Source organism: Protopterus annectens, chromosome 11.part0 (assembly GCF_019279795.1).
Source record: "Protopterus annectens isolate FY-2018-M chromosome 11.part0, PAN1.0, whole genome shotgun sequence".
Taxonomy (NCBI): domain Eukaryota; kingdom Metazoa; phylum Chordata; order Ceratodontiformes; family Protopteridae; genus Protopterus; species Protopterus annectens.
The window spans coordinates 1458116536-1458131317 of NC_056745.1; the positions used below are offsets into that span (position 1 = coordinate 1458116536).

General features: G+C 42.4%; 1 protein-coding gene across 1 annotated transcript in view; it reads right to left on the bottom strand.

Annotated features, from left to right (window-relative positions):
* CADPS2 (calcium dependent secretion activator 2) overlaps positions 1 to 14782 on the bottom strand; it is a 5163308-nt gene that overhangs the window by 2268364 nt on the left and 2880162 nt on the right. The window contains exon 12 of the mRNA XM_044088753.1: positions 4575 to 4712. Within this exon, the coding sequence (XP_043944688.1) occupies positions 4575 to 4712 (138 nt within the window). The remainder of the gene's footprint in view (positions 1 to 4574; positions 4713 to 14782) is intronic.

Sequence of the window (14782 nt, forward strand, 5' to 3'; positions counted from 1 at the left end):
CCACCTTAGGCATAAAGGAAGGATTAGTACGTAATGATACCCTATCCTTATGGAAAATCAAGAAAGGCTCAACTGCCATAAGGGCCTGCAATTCAGAAACCCTTCTTGCAGAGGTAATTGCCAACAAAAAGCAGTCTTCCATGATAAATATTTCAACTCAGAAGTAGCTGCAGGCTCAAAAGGTTGTAGAGTGAGTTTCTCCAACACAAAATTGAGATCCCAAGCAGGAGTAGGAGCTCTTGGGGTCTTATATTCTTTGCCCTCTAAGAAATTGCTTGAACAAAGGATGAGAAAACAAAGGTGGGACACAATCATAGTGAGCCAAATTGCTGCAGCATGAACCTTAATAGAAGAGAAAGACAAACCTTTATCCAGTAACTCAGTAAGATATTGAAGAGCCACACTCAAATTAGGCTCAGAAACATCAAAATCTTTGCTGCACTCCAAAATAAAAATCTCTTCCATTTATCTGCGTACACTTTCCTTGTACTAGGCCTTCTAGCTTCCAAAATCACATTCAAAACTTGTTGTGGAAGTTGAGACCCTCTATGGTTCAAAACAGAATATGCCAGGCTGTTAGGTGAAGAGAGTGAAGTTTGACATTCAGCAAATGGCTGTCCTCCTGTGACAACAGGTGTGGAATCAAGGCAAAGGCCATGGAGGCTTCCGTGCCAGACTTCTCAGTAATGGGTACCAGTGCTGTCGAGGCCAATCTGGAGCTATTAAACTCATCCTTGGCTTGTCCTGTCTGACCTTTAGAAGTACCTTTGGGAGGAGAGGCAGAGGAGGAAAGGCATACACATGAAGATTGCTCCAATTGAAAGAAAGAGCATCCACTTTCCAAGCTGTGGGATGAAACCTGTTTGTGCAAAACTTTGGCAGCTGATGGTTTAGTGGAGAAGCGAACAGATCTATGTCTGGAGTTCCCCATGACACTGTCAATTTCTGAAATACATGAGGATCCAATTTCCACTCGTGGGGATCCATAATTGTCTGCTCAACACATCTGCTAAGGAGTTCTGTGCTCCTGGCAGAAACCTTGCCTGAAGATTGAGCTGTAAACTGAGAGCAGTCTCCCACAAAATCATTGCTTGCCTGCATAGAGGATAAGAATCGCCCTTGCTTGTTGATGTACCACATGACAGTTGTGTTGTCTGTTAGAATCAACACCTGCCCTGGAAGAAGTAAATTCTTGAAAGCTATCAATGCAAACTGGACTGCTAACATCTCCTTCAGGTTGATATGTAGATGTTGTAGTCTGGCAGGCCACTTGTCTTGTATCCACTTTCCATTTAGATGAGCTCCCCAAGCTTTGTCTGAGGCATCTGTTGTTAAAATCTGACTCGCCTCTGGCCGGGTCACAGAGAGTCCCTTGTTTAGGTGACATTCCTGAGCCCACCACAAAAATTCCTTTTGAATGCAAGGTATTATTTGAATGACAGTGTCTAGATCCTGGCAGTGCTGTGTCCATACATTTTTGAGATACCATTGCAGCTTCCTCATATGCAGTTTGGCATTGGGAAGCACCAGAATACAAGATGCCATGAACCCTAAGGCTTGAAGGACTGTCCTTGCAGTCAGCCCGGACTGAAGAGATAGCTGATGGAAGTAAAGGGATAGACTCTTGTTTGTCCGGGGTTAAAAAGGCCATCTGGGATGCTGTATTCAGTCTCACACCCCGAAAGCACATGTCCTGAGAGGGTACTAGACTGGACTTTATTTCGTTCACAGAATACCCCAGGCATCTTAGCACTGCTATCACATATTCCAAATGATGAAGAAGCTCTTCCTTCCTTGAGCCAGAATCAGGCAGTCGTCCAAATAAGGATAGATCTGTATTCCTTTTAGCCTGAAGAAAGCTATCACTGGAGCCAGAACTTTCGTGAATACTCTGGGCAGTAGATAAGCCAAAGGGCAATGCAGAGAACTGATAGTGAGAAGTCCCAGCTCGAAACGCAGATACTTCCTGCAACTTAGTCTGATAGGAACATGAAGGTAAGCCTCCTTGAGATCCAAAGTTACCATCCAATGATCTTTGCCCAGCAGAGGTAAAAGCTGCTGTAACGTCAACATTTTGAACTTGGGAATGTCCAGATAAGTGTTGAGGGTAGATAAATCCAAAATTGGTCTCCACGTGTTCCCCTTCTTTGGTACTAGGAACAGGCGAGAATAAAATCCTAGGCCCACTTCTGGCAGAGGGACCGGCTGTATGGCCCTATTTGGAGTAACAGAGAAATTTGCTTGTGAGCCTCTATTCTTTGTTGAGGAGGAATGTCTGGCATGCCTTTGAAAGGAGGCAAGGTATGGAAATAAAACCTGTAACCGTGGTGTATGATATCCAATACCCATCTGTCTTGGGTAATTAAACTCCAATTTTCTTTGAAAAGTGCCAACCTTCCTCCCAAAGGTGCTGCCAGACGAGAAGGCTCTGGCAGCTGAAAAGGTAGGTCATTGGGTCTGTTTACGAAAGGACTGACCCCTGCCCTCAAAGACTGTGCAGGAGAACTCCCTGTTCTAGGCCTGAAAGAGCCCTGAGCTCTGCTCCTACCACGTCTAGATCTACCCCTAGACTGGGAATCATAAGAAGGATACGTCCACCCCTTAGTAGGCCAATTTCTACTAAACTTTGGAGGCTGAACCTGCAAAAAATCTTTAACAGTCTGCATAGACTTAGACTTGTCTTCCATTTTCTTTAAAACTGACTCAACAGGAGGACCAAACAACACATCAGATTGTAAAGGAGCATCTAAAATCCTTGTTTTAACATGTTCAGACAAATTTTGATCCCTTAGCCAGGCGTGCCTGCGAAGAACTGACCCAGTGGCAGCCACCCTAGACGAGGCCTGTACAGCATCAAAACCACATTGCAAAGAATGCTTACCCACCTGTTCAGAAACATGCACTAAATCTTGCAACTCTTTACAATCAATACCTACTGCCAGAGCATCAACCTTAGACTTTAATTGTGAAAGGAGATAGTTCTGGTATTTCAACATGTGAAACTGGCAATTCAAAGCCCTCATAGCAAGAGTGGAAGAAGTATAAAATTTCTTTCCCCATCTATCCAAGGCCCTAGCCTCTTTGTCTGCAGGAACCGGATTCTTAACAACAGAAGCCTTAACACCTTTAGGCCCCTGACTAACAGTTTCTGGGTCAGCCCTAGGACTCTTAAAAAGATACTTATGAGCTTCAGGCACCCTGTAATACCTATCTGGCTTAACAGGAGCAGGAGGCAAAGAATCAGGATTAAGAGAAGCCTCTGTAAAAACATCTTCTACTACATCCAAAACAGGAGGTATAGCCAAAGGCCTATGCTGGGGTAAAACAAAATTCCCTAAGCCTTTTCCTGGAATCAGAGAAGTCCTGACCTTCCCACTTAAAATGCTCCCTCATGGAATGAAGAGTTTCTGAAAAGAAAAATCCTCAGGAAGAGAAGCAGAAGGAGTAGAATCATCCACATCAGAATCAGAATAAGGAGAGTACTCCTGCAAGTCTTCAGCCGAAGACTCTGAAACATCCAGCCTGCTCAAAACCCCCAGCTCAGGCTCCAACCTAGGTCTCTTATCAGGAGGGGCATAGAACCCTAATTAAAGTAATCAAATCTTCTGCCATTTTAAGCATATGCTTCTTGGGCACAGTACCTGAAGAGCTAGGGGTAACACCAACTGAAGCCAAACCTGGCCTGCCCTGGGAGAAGCCTTTGAAACAGAAGGAGAGGGCCTAGCCACCCTAGGAAGGGAGGGAGTATAGTAACCTGAGAAGCCCCTCAGCCTGACTTGCCTCCTGAGAGGCCACATCTTGCAATAATAAGGTCTCACCCTGGGAACACAAAGAAACCTCCGGAGCCACCGGCTCCACCGACACCTCTAAAGAACCACAGACGGTTCTTCTAGCCTAGGCTTAACTGCCTTGTCGAGCATCCGGCGGCATTTTATAATTACACCGCTTCCCAAAGACTAACCTTGCACAATCCAACCTTCTCTTTATAGTGCGTTTATTAAATCTAGCACGCGACAGCCAACAACGTCGTGCTCAGGCCCTAAGCAAGGAATACACAAAGTATGATAATCTCTATGCGGTATCTGTTTCCCACAAGAAATGCAATTATTGACTTTTTCTGACATCTGGTAAATCACTGAGGCAAGAAAAACTAAAATATTAACTTTGAACTCGGTCTGAAACACTTGCAATGCTCCTTCTGCATCGGACCATGCGGCAAAAAAGACTGAGGATAGTCATGCGCATTTGTACCCTGATGTCTTGATGTCAGTCAAATGCGCCTTGACCGACGTCAGCCTTATGCTTTGATATTCGGGCTGACCGAGGACAGCGGACTACCCAAGTGTAAGGACTGCAGCAATGTGAGATGAAGAACATCAGTAAGAGAAAGTAACACAGAAAAAAAAAACAGGGAATATTTATAAATTTAATTGGGGGGATTGTCTGTGTGATAAATAAACTGTCTTGTTTCTGCAGCAAGATAAGAAAATGCATTCATTTAACAGCATGGATGACCAGTCAGTGATAAACTTCTTCCTAACAAATAAACATCAATTTTGCTTTTTATTACTTACCAGACATGAATAGGAATCATTTAACCGATGGTCTAGTGTCCGCTTTTGAAGTGTTCTAAATAGTATGCTATGGTCAAATCTGCAGGGATCGGCTGAAATAAATTCTTCCATGCCATGTTTCTGAGCACGCTCAGCATCGGGAAAAAAGGAAAATATATAAAGTTAGACCCATGGCTCATTTGATGCATGGAAACCATAACATTGCTCTATAATATGCCTAATTTAATTTATTTTCAGACAAAATTTGTATGCAACAAATGGTTTTATCCCTCTAAAGAATGGGATAATGCATGCAGTATATGAAATGTCTGTTGTCTTTTAACCATACTACAGAGCACGCCAAGATCTGTTAGATGTTAACACAATCTGTCTCGTCTGGTCTGTCAGATATGAAAATGAGTTTTGTAACTTGTGTCCTCAGATATCCACTGATAAATAAACTCTGACTGGTCTCAATCCCTCCCCTTTGAATTGTCTTCCTTCCTCTCCCATTCCACCCACACCCCCTTTTTTCATTGCAAAATGTTTGCATTTCAGTTTTGCCAGAAAGAGTGACTGAGCAGAGGAGAGCAGCTCTCTTACGGTTACATTTCAATACATCTGTGTTATTTGTTATATTTTTATTTGTAGAGATTTTATTATATTTTTACCCACCTGTGTTATCCTTCTATTTTATCTTTTTCTCTGTGATGATCTCACCCAGGCTGTGCCTGCAAATGGTCCATAGCGATTTTACTTTATTTTATTTATAGAGCTGGTAATCCAGCAAACGGGCTGATCCTAGACTTTATTTTATTTATACAGCTGGTAATCAGGCAAACGGGCTGATCCTAGAAGCCATTTCAGGCATGACCCAGCAAGCTTGCACAGTACAGTGGTTATACAATTTAAAACCATATCTGCATGCACAGGTGATAATGATTATAATATATATGTTTCAGTCACAAAACACACAAAAAAAGAATGCACGCTAACAAGTAATTGTGTGTGGGTTTGGCAAGGCTTTATAAATAACAGAATTTGTAGCATTTACAAGGCATAGGGTTTGGTACAGTCGTACAGAAGAAAACACAAAAGTACATGCTTGTTTGGCAGCACATTATAACACCACCATGAGAATAAAATAAGAACTGGAAGAACTTATAACAGATTACATAACACAGCTGGATGGCATAGTTCGTAATTTGTTAGCAAAAAAACACAGGTGGCTAGTTTCTTAGACCCCTTTGTCATTGTACAAAAATTACAGTACTATGATTTCAAAAATGCATACATATATACAAAAATAAACTACCCACTCCATCCTCCACTAGCAAAAGCTATACTAGGTTATATAATCATTAGTAAAGAGATAACTCTAAGTTTGCAACCTGTTATCAGAAAGTGGTGACTAAGACTGGCCATTCTCATACCATCACTGCTTTGAATGTCTAAACAACTTACGCTAAATATGAAACAGCTGTTGCACAAACAAGTAAACTGCAGTTCAAAACAGATTCGTACACCTACATACTGAAGAGCACATCCCCCCTTCACTTTACTCAGCACAATCCCATCCCCTTCCAACTTATGAACTTTATTTTAAACAACATCCGACTAACTACACCTTCTACCCTAAGTAAAACTAGAATTATTACATTTTTAACTTGGCACTTACTTTATGCAGTAACTGTCAGTAAAGCTGACTGTCTGCCCTAACTTGTGTCGCTAGCAAGGTTTTTCTTCTCTCACTCAATTACACAAAAATCAGTACTGAATATAACTTTAAGGGTGTTTATGGCCTGTCTTACCTTGAGTCGGCAGTACATGCTATCACAGCATCATTTGAATTTTTACTTCTGAGAGTATCTTAATAAGTATGCCTGATAAAGAACACTAGATAAATGAAAAATGACTTTAGAACTATATGGCATGCTGGGCATAGGTCTCATGTACCATTGACATATATATCACATTAGGCATAACTAGAATATATTTATATTTTATTCCATAACTCAGCTTATTGTGAGCTGGTGTTACTCATGGAGGTCTTTTTCTTCCTAAGCCACTCCTGAAAATAGGATATGCTCAGCTTGAAGCTGGTATTTCCCTGTTTTCAAACAAAACCAAGCAAATAACTAAATACATGTTTATATATATATATTGGGCGGCTGCGGTGGTGCAGTGATTAGCGTTGCCGCCTCACAGCAAGAGGTTCTCAGGCTCGATCCTCGGCTGGGGTGCCTTCTGTGCTGAGTCTGTATGTCCTCGCTGTGGTCATGTGGGTTTCCTACGGGTGCTCCGGTTTCCTCCCACATCCCAAAGACATGCTGAAGGTGGATTGGACACTCTAAATTGGCCCTAGGTGTGAGTGCGTGCGTGTGTGCGCCTTCTGTGGAAGGTTGGGTACCGGGCTAGTAACTTGACACCGTAAAACTCCACTGCCAATCATGAGCAGATGGGTGATCCACTATGGCGACCCCTAACTGGGAAAAGCCGAAAGAAGAAGAAGAAGATATACATATATATATATATATATATATATATATATATATATATATATATATATATATATATATATATATATATATATATATATATATATATATATATATATATATATATATATATATATATATATATATATATATATATATATATATATATATATATATATACACATACATATATGCAAATACATATATACATACACACACATCATAAGCCTGTATATAAGCCTCTTATTTATATCGGGTTTGGCTTTACTGTTCATCGTTTGGCAACTATATCAAAGAGTTACAGTGTATCAGCTTACAGCTAAGGTAATTCTCTTCTAAAAAGATGGAAAGAAGTATTATTTTGCACTTTTGTTGATAATTGTGATCGCATTTTATTAGTTTCTTGTGACATTTGCTGTATTTATTGCACTTTAAATAAAAAGTACAGTTTTACTGCTGCTTTAAGTAATAATTGCATTGTATCAGATAAGCCATGGCTGTTGTACCTAGATTATGGGGTGTTCTTACACTTGGGCCCCAAACCAGCCATTTTACATTATGAAGATTTTGTCTGCACTCTTGTAGCTGAAGTGCGTTGATCTAATCCTATTCAAGTTGGGGATTGCTGGTGAAGGGCTTATTGTGTGCTCTTCAGATTGGTAGTTAGCTTAAAACCTGTTCATTTTTGCCTGTATACAAAACTACATGTGTGTAAAGCTGCTCTCTGCACAGTGGTGGTTAGCAGTGCCCTACACAGACCCAAATGGCGTTGAAGGTAAAATTTCCTTGGAATAACCATCACTTAAATCATACCCAGCCACCTACTCCTTTAGGAGCAACTAAGCTGCGCACTGAGCAGTATGAATCTGTTCGCCAACGTTATATTTTGCAAAGTACAGTACCTACTCATAGTCTCTGTGCTACCAGCACAGTCCAGTCCAATGAGCTCATTCCTTTCCATGATAAAACCCACAGTAAGAAACTGATATCATAGATTGGCAGTTTTCTACCATCTCTGTACCCAGTCTGATGGACATGTGCACCTTGAAGCAATGTAGCACTTGTCTCAGGTATACTCCCAACCACTTAATCATGAAACAAATACTGTGCACAACAGATGTAGTGATACTACGAAAATAGAGGCAGGACTCTCAGATACAGACAAATCAATTGCCAAACAAGTTGTCAACACACACACACACACACACACACACACACACACACACACACACACACACACACACACACACACACACACACACACACACACACACACACACCACTTCCAACACTAAATAAGGATTTGACACATAAACACAGAGATGCAGAGGTACTAACTAATAACTTTCCTAAAATTCAGACGCCTCCCAAATGCTACCTTCTGAAACTGTCTATACACACAACAAAGCAAACAACAACCACATCACATAATATTGCAAACACCAGTGCCTCATCAAACAAGCCCATAAAGCAAAACACCACCAAATCTAATTTACTCATCATAGCAGACACCATATTCGGGCACAGTTATGTCCTCCTCACCAGCATGGATAAGGAGAAGGTTACAGTTAGCTGCCTGTCAGGTGTCAGGATCCATCAGATCATATGAGCACTCAAGTCCCTCAGCTGCAAGTACCAGTATTTCTCTGTTATAGTCTTTGTGGGTGTGAATGACCCAAGATGTACCTCAAATGACTACATGAAGACAGCCATAACTGAGCTCTCAGACAGTGTGTCACAAGCAGGTATGAGCCTAGCCATGAGCAGCATTTTACCTTCACCAAGGATGATGGCACAATACAGACAAAAAACAATTGACTTTAATGATTGGCTCAACTTTTGGTGTCAGTTCAAGGGGATCCAATATTTATCAGCCTAGGATGCCACGTTGTTTTGCCAGAGATAGTCTACACCCATTTCAGATACTGTAAAGGCTTTAGCCATCCCTATTGTGTCTTTTTTATTCAAAGTAACAAATCTCCCAGTGTAACAAAATCCCCATTTAACCAAAGCCTCCAGATAGGCTATGAGCTGGCAGAATGGAAGACAACAATGGCCATCCCTCTGCACAAGGGAGGGGGGCATCTAGTGACCCATGAAATTATAAGCTCATAAGCCTGACTAGCCTCATCCATAATGCCATGGAAAGAATCATCATGGACCTTATCAACAATGCCATAGGTAATGTCCAGACTCTGGACCCAACCTAGTTCAGATTTGTTAAGGGTAGATCATGTCTGTTAAATCTGGATGACTTTTTTCAGAAGGTCATCAAGGAAATGGATGAAGGAAAGACTACACATACTGCCTACCCTGACCTGCGCAAGGCACTGGACACAACCCCCCCCCCCCCCACACACACACACAAGGAAATGGATGAAGGAAAGACTACACATACTGCCTACCCTGACCTGGCCAAGGCACTGGACACAACACCCCCCCCACACACACACACACAAGGAAATGGATGAAGGAAAGACTACACATACTGCCTACCCTGACCTGGCCAAGGCACTGGACACAACCCCCCCACACACACACACACACAAGGAAATGGATGAAGGAAAGACTACACATACTGCCTACCCTGACCTGGCCAAGGCACTGGACACAACCCCCCCACACACACACACACAAGGAAATGGATGAAGGAAAGACTACACATACTGCCTACTCCTGACCTGGCCAAGGCACTGGACACAACCCCACACACACACACACAAGGAAATGGATGAAGGAAAGACTACACATACTGCCTACTCCTGACCTGGCCAAGGCACTGGACACAACCCACACACACACACACACACAAGGAAATGGATGAAGGAAAGACTACACATACTGCCTACCCTGACCTGCGCAAGGCACTGGACACAACCCCCCCCCACACACACAAGGAAATGGATGAAGGAAAGACTACACATACTGCCTACCCTGACCTGGCCAAGGCACTGGACACAACCCCCCCCACCCACACACACAGACACACACAAGGAAATGGATGAAGGAAAGACTACACATACTGCCTACCCTGACCTGGCCAAGGCACTGGACACAACCCCCCCCCTCACACACACACACACACACACACACACACACACAAGGAAATGGATGAAGGAAAGACTACACATACTGCCTACCCTGACCTGGCCAAGGCACTGGACACAACCCCCCACACACACACACACAAGGAAATGGATGAAGGAAAGACTACACATACTGCCTACCCTGACCTGGCCAAGGCACTGGACACAACCCCCCACACACACACACACACAAGGAAATGGATGAAGGAAAGACTACACATACTGCCTACCCTGACCTGGCCAAGGCACTGGACACAACCCCCCCCCACACACACACACACACAAGGAAATGGATGAAGGAAAGACTACACATACTGCCTACCCTGACCTGGCCAAGGCACTGGACACAACCCCCCCCCCACACACACACACACAAGGAAATGGATGAAGGAAAGACTACACATACTGCCTACCCTGACCTGGCCAAGGCACTGGACACAACCCCCCACACACACACACACAAGGAAATGGATGAAGGAAAGACTACACATACTGCCTACCCTGACTTGGCCAAGGCACTTGACACAGCCCCCCCCCCCCACTCAGTTATTATAAAGAAACTCTCTCAACTGGGCATAAACATGTACATCACCAAGTGGGTAGCCAAATGGCTTACTGACAGGACACATACTTTCAAAGTGGGTGAATTCACCTCTAGCAAGAGGCCATCCCCCAATGGCATACCACAGAGTTCTGTACTAGGCTCTCTCCTGTTTGGTATTTATTTCTCAGAAGTCAAGGCAAACACAATTAGCCTTTTGCTGACCAAGGTAGCAAATGACTACAAAATGGGGGGAGTCCCTGAATCCCCAAATGGTACTGATACACTGCAGAAAGGAGCAACACAGACACGTTACTGGTGCTAGAGCCATGGAGTGAAACTAAATGCAAAAAATGCATAATGTTTTCCCTTTGGGAAAGCAAATATCTCAGTTAATTGCAATATAAATGCACACCCTTAGAGAAGACCCAGTGGTACAGGATCTGAGTACTCAGGCTGACAGTAATCTGAACTGTCCTCACTGGTGAGAAAGTCCTTCTATGTGGCATAACTCATAAGTAAGGGCATGGCAAACAGATCAAAGGATATTATACCTCTGTTCTACTCAGCTCTCATGGAATCAATAATTCAGTGCAATGTACCCTTTTGTATGCACCTCACCAGACGTTTGCAACAGCCACAGCATCCCCAGAGGTTTGTCACCAGGATATAGGGTATAAAAACAAGTCCTTATGTGGAAAGACTGAAATCCCTATGACTGCATCCTACAAATTATTAAGGGGAGATTTGTGTCTGTCCTGAAGGACATAAATATCTGGCCCTGAAAGAAATGTTACACATTTGTAAATCAAACTGCACAAGAGTCACTTATTCCAGGGATCTTAATTTAGTGTCTGACATACATAAATCATGCTGGAGAGATAGATATGTCTCTCAGAGACTACCCCTTCTCTGGAACAAACTTCCCATTCATGTGAAGCAAAGCCCTTCCCTGGCCCTCTTCAAGTGCAACCTAGATCAATGGATGGGTGATCATAAATTTACTCCTGGGGTGGCACCCATGTCCTTCACGGACAGAGGCAGTCGGTATTACATACAATAGTATAGGTTCATACCTCTTGGCTTGTAAGGGCTACTTTGACTACTGGTCAATGAACATAGCGTGATCAGCTGAAGGCAGGGCTGACCGAAAAGAGAAAAGAAATTATAATGAGATTGTTGGAAAGTGATATGCCTCTAGCCAGGTAAGAGGTTGTCAGCCTTCACCACAAACTAAGGAAGCAGTTCCATGGCACTGAAAACTTTAATGAGCCAAAGCATCTAATCTGTCCCTACTATTCTGAAAGGCTGATGTGGCTGTTGGACATAGCATTTGTACTGAAGACGACTGTGAGGAAAAAGAGACAGACAGACAGCCATAATGTGGTATACCAGGAACAAATATTAGCAAACAGTGAACAAGTTCACTGTGATACAAAGAGCCCACAGAAAAAGCTGGATGCTACTAACATCACTACAGCAGAGGTGGCTGATGGGACGCAATAAAACTATAAGTATATCCAAAAAGTAGTAGTGATACAAAACTATTATTAAATGTTGGATATATTTATAATCAATCTGTTGAAGAAACACAAACGGCACCACAAATTGTGGAAAAGACAAACCAAAGCATGAACAAGCAGCATCCCAAAGTCTTCAGCTCTTCAGCCCTTTATTAAAAAGCACTTGAGTAAATAACTGGTAGCAAATCACAAGTAAAGTTAAGCGCGTTTTGTCTTGTTTAGTAACTAGACTTCTTCAGACAACAAACAGCAACTCAAATTGACTTAAATACACTTCCCTTCTTTCTCCTATTAACTTAATTACCTAATCTGTACCAATTAGACATAATAAATTACCTTAAACTTTGCAGCATAAATTAAGTTAAACAATCAATGCTACTAGTTGGTGCAGCATACAAACATAGCATAACAGAATGAAATAAAATAAAATAAAGTGTATTTAAGTGAATTTGAGTTGCTGTTTGTTGCCTGAAGAGCTGAAGACTTTGAGGTGCTCCTTGTTCCTGCTTTGGTTTGTCTTTTCTATATTTATAATCAACTCAATTTCTGTAATTAATTCTGTAACTAATTTATTATACATAGTCACTGCCAATGTATACTGAAGATTGTTTACTAAGGACTAGAAAACCACAAATGTGAAAAAGTTGAATTTCAACTGCAAGCACTGATTTTTATCTTTTATGCAGACATTTCTCAGCAATTACTTCTCAACAATTAGAAAAGAGAAAGCAATGTTTGTTAGGCTTCCCTCTCCAGTGCCCCAGTTTTGATTGTCAAGATTGTGTCAAGGAAGAAGATGGCCACATATGGGAATGCTTGCATTAAAAACTCACTGCTATAACCACATAAAACCCTATGTAGAATTTGTGTTGCCATAGACGTCCTTTTCTTCCACTCAGAAATTCGGTGTGCAGACACACTGCTGTCTGAGCCTGTATGGCAATAATACAAAAACTTCTAAGAATTCCCTCTTACAGAAGATACCGGTCCTCAAGAGAAGAACAAGTTAATTTTGCGTCTTCATAAAATGTCATTGTCATGATAGGGCAGCAACGGTATTGCAGCTATTTTGAGAATCTCTCAATATTTATGTTACTATGTACATTTCAAGATATCTCAGTTCAGCTGTATTCATAGGTTCATAGGTAGGTACTAGGCTAACAGCCCTAGGGCCCATACAAGCCTAGCCAAAAAATGTACCCTGGCTTTCGCCACCCAAGAAAATTATTTTCCTGTGCCCCTGTCGAGCAGAGCCATAGAAGTGATCCCCTGGGTGACTTTCCCATTTCCCATCCAATCATCAAGATTTTTCTTGAAGAGTGCTAATGAGGAGCTCTGTTTGACATAGATAGGTAGTCTGTTCTAGAGTATGGGAAGTCTCTGGGACAGGAATCTATCCCTCCGGCATGTTCTGTTTATTGTGGTGACAAGGTTTAGGTCCCTAGAGCATGTAGCTTGGAGTGGGGCATGTCCAACAGCTCTGAGTTTGACATAGCTTTGTATGCTAGGCAGAGATTGCCCCTGAGTAGGTGATATGCGATGGAGTAAAGCTGTAGTTTTTGAGACAGTCTGCATAGGGCATCTGTTTGAGGCCAGTAATCCTCTTTGTGAGGTATTTCTGTGGTCTTTCCAGTTGTTGTAGATGTCCTGTGAGGTACATAGCAAAAGGGGCGTTGTACTCTATAATGAGTCTAATGAGTGATGAGTAAAGGGGAACAATGACCCCTTTTTTTCTGGATGAGAATCCTTTTGTGATGAGATGAGCCATGTAGAAGGATTTCCTGACCACTGTGGCAATGTGATTATCAAAGGAGAGACTACTGTCCATCTGTGTCCCGAGGTCTCATCACATTTTCGGCATTAAGTAGACTACCAGCTATGTGGTAGTTCATGGGTACTGAGTTTTTACCAAAGGGGATGACAATACACTTTTTGGCATTGAGCTTCAGGCCATGGCTTTGACATCAGGTATCTGTCTCAGTGAGGTCCTTTTGTAGTTTGTCCACATCGTTTGGAGTTTCGATTATGGCTCCTAGTTTGCAGTCATCTGCAAACTTTGTTAGCCAAAGACCTTCTGTGTTGGCCTGCACTTCAGAGAAGTAGATACCAAACAGGAGAGGACCCAGGACTGAATCCTGTGGTACCCCACTTGTCAGTGGTCTGATGTCGGATTTGGAATCCGCTACTTTCACAGTGTGGGTTCTGTCCATGAGCCAGTTGGCAACCCATCTTGTGACATAGGGATTTATACCTAGTTTAGTGAACTTATCTATAATTCCACAGTGGGGGATGATGTCGAAAGCCTTGGAGAGATCTAGATAAGCTGTGTAAACCATTTTACCCTCATTTATGGCTTTGGTGACTGCTTCAAAGAAGTCAATCAGGTTTAGGAGACATGATCTGCCTTTTACAAATCCAAACTGGGTAGGGTCTAGAGTTTGGAGATTACCAATGTCTTTGTTTATAAGTTCCACGATTATACGTTCCATGGCCTTGCAGACCAGGCTCGTCAGGCTAATGGGGCGGTAGTTCCCAGGGTCCAGCATGGCTCCCCCTTTGTGGAGTGGGATAACCGTCATGG